The 6,000-nt window shown below is 36.5% G+C and overlaps 1 protein-coding gene across 5 annotated transcripts in view; it reads left to right on the top strand.

Annotated features, from left to right (window-relative positions):
* LOC149839933 (guanylyl cyclase 1-like) overlaps nt 1-5,700 on the top strand; it is a 46,908-nt gene extending 41,208 nt beyond the window's left edge. For 3 of the 5 annotated variants that reach the window (XM_090002914.1, XM_090002915.1, XM_090002916.1), the window contains one exon: nt 5,227-5,489. In XM_090002914.1, the coding sequence (XP_089859040.1) occupies nt 5,227-5,370 (144 nt within the window). In that variant the 3' untranslated portion in view covers nt 5,371-5,489. The other 2 variants (XM_090002917.1, XM_090002918.1) reach the window with 1 other exon arrangement.
* Nucleotides 5,701-6,000: the final 300 nt, after the last annotated feature.

Below are 6,000 nucleotides of genomic sequence, written 5' to 3' on the forward strand. Positions count from 1 at the left end.
TTGAAGAGTTAACAATGGAAGAAAATCGTCTCCGGAAAGGTTCTTTAAAAATTGAAGATGATTCCGTTTTAGCCGTGTCTAGACCAGGGAATCATGTTCGATCATATATGCCTCCTCACTTTAACCGACAAAATGGTGACTATGATAAGAAGAAAATTATTTGTCATCACTGTCATGAACCGGGACACTACAGGCCACAATGTCCCAAACTTAAGGAGCTGAGAGAAAAAAGAGCTGCAATTGCTAGATCAGAGCCTAAAGATCAGGATGCACCAATTTCCCTTGTCCAACTAATGAAGATTCTTCAGCCTCTCATCAAAGGTGCCTCTTTCTCATCTGAAGCATCAACCGGCGCAGCAGCCTCATCTTTTTCTGATCTAGGTAAAATTTCTTGGCTCCTTGACTCTGGTGCATCTTTTCATATGACCCCAAATAATCAAAGTCTATCCAAATGTGTTAAAAATAAAACAAGTGTGTCAAAGGTCTTTACTGCTGATGGGACTTCTCTTGAAATAGAAGGAATAGGAAATTTTGAAAAAATTTATAAAACAAAGAAATTTTCTATTCCAGAAATTAGACATGTTCCCAAATTAAATTTAAATCTTTTATTTGTATCTCAAATTTCTGATTATGGGTGTAATATTTCTTTTTCTTCTCATGGTTGTTGGGTACAGGATCGCCAGTCAGGCAAGCTGATTGGGGAAGGCCATAGAGAAGGAGGACTCTATTACATGGATTTTTTGGAAATGCCGAAGAAAGCTTTTTGTTATAATATTCAAAAAATAGAGTTGGAATTGTGGCATAAGAGACTTGGTCTCCCAGATATAGCCAAAATCCAACATTTTCCAAATCTAGGAAAATTTTGTAACTCTAAATCATTTGATTGTAAAGATTGTATTCTCGACAAAATAAAAAGATTACCATTTCAGAACAGAACCTTTTTCTCTTCAAGACCACTTGAATTAATACACTCGGATGTTTGGGGTCCTGCACCAGTAATTTCTAAAAGAGGATTTGTTTACTATGTTATTTTTGTCGATGATTTCTCCCGATATACGTGGATGTACTTTCTCAAACATAAATCTGAAGTATTTTCATACTTTCAAACTTTTCATAATATGGTTAAAAACAAGTTTCAAAATGATATTACTATTTTTCGCACAGATTCAGGGGGAGAGTTTTTATCCACAGATTTTCAAAATTATCTTAAATTGCATGGCATCACACATCAAAGATCTTGTCCTTATACACCTCAACAAAATGGACTGGCAGAACGAAAACATCGTCATATTATAGAAACCACTAGGACTTTATTAATAGCAAATCAAGTCCCGAAAGACTTTTGGGCAGAAGCTGCCTTAACTGCCACCTATCTCATTAATAGGATGCCATCTTCTTCGTTACAAAATATCACTCCCATTGAAAAACTTATGAACATTTCTCCGGACTACTCTAGACTAAGAATATTTGGGTGCAAATGTTTCATATTTACTGACAAAAATGATAAACTTTCCCCTCGTGCGATTCCCTGTGCTTTTTTAGGATATGCTAAAAACCAAAAAGGTTATAAATGTTTTGATTTCAAAAATAATAAACTATATGTGTCTAGAAATGTTTCATTTCTTGAAAAGGAGAGCTTCTTTGATTTTAGAAAATTAAAAGACGTCACTGAGTACTCTTTTTTGCTAGATCTAACATCAACATCTGATGAATATGACCTTGACTGTAACTTTGATGATGATCAAAGAATTATTGATCTTAATGTTGAAAATGAAGAAGTTCATAGAGATACTAGTATTCAATATTCCAGGCGACAAGAGTCTAATCCTCCATGTGCACTTGAAAAATATTCTAACATTCCAACTAGACAATCATCCCGAGTCTCGAGGCCTCCAGGAAAGTTTGTATCATACGAGTCTTTCTCACCCACATATAGGGCAATTATTGCATTAATTCACTCATATGAAGAACCATCCACATATTTTCAAGCAAAAAATGATATCAAATGGATAGAAGCCATGAAAGCTTAATTAGATGCACTTGAAAAGGCTTCTACATGGAATATTCAAGATCTTCCTCTAGGGAAGAAAACTATAGGATGTCGATGAGTTTATAAAATTAAAACCAAGAGTGATGGTACTCTTGAAAGATATAAAGCCCGTTTAGTAGTCAAAGGTTATGCCCAAGAATATGGGATTGATTATGAACAAACCTTTGCTCCGGTGGCTCGTATGACAACTGTCTGAACCTTAATTGCCTTAGCTTCTATAAAAAAATGGTCTATTTTTCAAATGGATGTCAAAAATGCTTTTTTAAATGAAAAGCTAGTTGAAGAAGTATACATGGAACCCCCTCCTGGTCTAAGTATTCATAAGGGTAAAGTCCTTCGCTTAGAAAAAGCTCTTTATGGGCTTAAACAAGCACCAAAAGCTTGGTATGATAGGTTTAGTCGTGTTATGATTGATATTGGTTTTCAATTCTGCTTAACCGACACTGCTTTGTTTATTAAGAAAGCTGATGCAGGGATCATTGTGCTTCTTCTCTATGTGGATGATATGATCATCACCGAAAGCGATAAACAGGAAGTTGAAACAATCAAAACACTTCTTAAATCTCATTTTGAAATGACTGATTTGGGCTTGTTGAGATATTTTTTAGGCATTGAAGTTGCTTATTCTCCTAGAGGATATTTATTATCTCAGACTAAATTTGCTTTTGATATTGTTTTCAGGTCTGGTATTACTGATGATAAGAAAGTTGACACTCCAGAAGTTGTTAATGTTAAAATGAAGATTGATGATGAAGAACTTCTTGCAGACCCTATTCCTTACAGAGCTTGTCGGGGCACTTTCCTATCTATCCATTACCAGACCAGATATAGCACATGCTGTTCACACAGCAAGTCAATTTCAACATGCTCCTACTTATGTTCATATGAGAGCAGTCATGCGTATTATCAGATACATCAAGTCCTGTCTTTCACGAGGACTTTTCTTATCTTCCTCCTCCTCTTGATTTAATTGCATATACTGATGCTGATTGGAGAGGTGATCCCAATAATAGACACTCAACCACTGGCTTTTGTGTCTTTTTAGTGGAATCATTGATCTCTTGGAGGTGTAAAAAGCAGCAGAAGGTATCTCTCTCATCCACCGAAGCTGAATACAGAGCCATGACAACCACGACCATGGAAGTAGTTTGGCTCCGACGACTGCTTGCTGATATGGGAGCTGAAGCAACAAAGGCTTCACAAATGTGTTGTGACAACAAAAGTGCGATCTACATTGTCAGTAACAGAACATTCCACGAATGCACCAAACACATCGAAATGGATTGTCACTACGTCAGAGAGGAATATCAACACGGGATAATTGATCTGTCATATGTCACTTCAGAATATCAGTTAGCAGACTTTTTTACAAAGCCTCTCGTTGCTCCCCGATTTCACTTTCTCTTAGACAAACTTTCGCTCATTGTACCGTAAGTTTGAGGGGGAGTGTTAAAATGTAAAATTGTATATATATATATAATAATATTATATTATTATTATATATATAAATACAATTTTTATTTCTTTCTTTTCTGTAATTTTTTTCCTTTATTTTTATTTTTTGTCTTTATGTCATCTAGTTCAGTTTGAACTAGAATGACGGTTGCTAGTCAAGTCCTGTCCAGACTTGACTAGCAATAGAGCTGTTGGACTGACACATTCCAACAGCTCTAAATAGAGCCGTTGGACTGTGTCCAACAGCTCTATCGAGTCCTCTTTCAGCTGTGTATATAAAGGGGTGCATCCCTTCTTGTATTTTATTCCAATGCTTCTTAAGCAATTGGTTTTTCATATCAATAAAGAATACATTTTTATTTTTATTTCGTTTCCAGTTATACCCTTTTTAAGGGTTATGCTTTAGTGTCATTCTTGACACTTGCCCTTGTGAATCTAAGCTCGTGTTTCGAAGATCCCCATTTCATTTCACATCCCCTCACGGGTTTTGATTTTAACCTCCATTCTTGTTTCATGTCCTCCATCCCCGGTCCAAACGGGGTGAGGCAGGGTGGGGCCTCGTTTTCCCCCAGTCCACTGCCATTCTTACCTCTTTTTGAAGAAAATAACGGGATTGGATGGAACGACAGTTCCATTTCCCACTTCAAATAAGTGCATGAATTGTGCTCCCAATCACACCCTTCTGACAAGCTTTGTAGGACTAACTTGTCATAAGAGTCATCCTAGTAACAGCCTTCATTGGTAGCATAGTTAGATCTTGGTATTGGCATGAACATGATATTGGAGATGGAAATATTGATATCTTCAATCCAGGGACATGGTGTGTAGATCATCATGCACCATCTATGAAACATAACATATATCTGGCTGAATAAAAATTCCATGTATCAGCACAAATTCGTGCCTAAGCAGTGATTCCTCTGATGCTGTTGATCAGACACTGCTCCTCACCATCAAGTTTGTCCTAGAAATGCAAAGGATGTTATTTTTCTCTTTTTTATAATGTTAGCTAGGCGAAGTGCTGTCAGATATGTTGAAGTCCTCTTAATTTCCTAGCTAAAGCTTCACGTATATAAGATTCCTAAATAGAACATGAACATACTTGCAAGAACTGGAGTCATCCCTTAAGTACTAATATGACTTATTAATCAACTGTATCTTCTACATTTCACTGTGACATACAGCTTGTCCTGGAGAAGATTTTGCCTTTATTCAGTATTCAATGAATTTGTGAGCAACTCGTCTCTCGGTTACCTTAGAATTCACTTACTATTTTGTTATAAATATCAAGGACAAAAATCTTCATTGATGGTTGGACTGTGAAAGACTGGATTCGCAAGACCACGGCCATGCTCTCATCATTGCATCAAGTCACTAACTTCTTTCAGTAAAGTGAAGAAACAATTTCCAAGTGTTTAAAAAATAAAATCAATCCATCTTTGCACATCTGCGATGATCTACCTCTTTTTGCTTTTATTGTCTCATGGTAATAAATTTCTGTCTAAGAAAATGAAGTAGCCACTAGCCAGTAATAGGTCTCCTGTCATCCAGATCCTTGGTGTGACGAACATCTTAAAACCCTGTAGAAGCTGAAGTTTTTGTTTCTTTGAGGCCGTTGGCACCTGATAATTCGTTCACTTTTGTCATTGATTTTATGCAAACATTTATTGGATGTTATTCTGCTTTTGACTGATGGCATAAATATCGTGTTGGCTACATAGTTTCCTCTTCTGGATTCTCTAGTCCTCAAGTGCATGTTTTCCTCAACTATTAAGCTGAGAACCTCTGGTTTCTCGATGTGTGTTATCCATGGGCTTGCTACTAAGGTTGCTAGATCAGAAATAAAGAAACCAATGTCTTGGTAATGTAAACAAATAAGCTTTCTTAAAATAAAAATCAAGGATTTTCTTTACAGTTCTCTTTCTATATTTCTATGCAAACTAAACCTGTTAATCCGCAAGTGGTTAATTTTTCTAGTGTTAAATTTCTGAGTGCAGGTCTACTTAGGGTGAATGGACAAACTCTCCAGTTGATGAGGTATTTAATCAGATACCCTGTGTTTTATTGGAATCACCTGTAACCATTCATCCGTTTGTGTGCATGATCCTGCACTATGTATAGTTTGTCATGTACATAAAATACAATATTGATCAGAAATAAAAGTAATAAAGGGTAGACTTCGATTTTTTTTTCTTCAACTGAACTTGTCCTAGGTCAGGGTGTATATGCATCTATGCTTGTCCAGTGTGCACATGGATGAGGTAGAGAGAGGTAATACCCCTTGCATTTAGTTTTGACTTAAAAGGTAGTGGAATTTCTTTCATATCATTGCGCAGGTGTGATCTGTCTGTGTGCAGAAGTATTGATAAACCATCAGCTTCATAACCATTCAAACTTGGTAGTGTGGACGGTGTATGCCCAACCATGGAAGATGGAGAGGGGGGAGGGGGTTGTTATTAATTATGAATAGACAAATTGCTTAAAAAGATGTGCAT

The sequence above is a fragment of the Nuphar pumila genome, chromosome 4 (assembly GCF_984573655.1).
Source record: "Nuphar pumila chromosome 4, dmNupPumi1.hap1.1, whole genome shotgun sequence".
In the NCBI taxonomy this organism is placed as follows: Eukaryota; Viridiplantae; Streptophyta; class Magnoliopsida; order Nymphaeales; family Nymphaeaceae; genus Nuphar; species Nuphar pumila.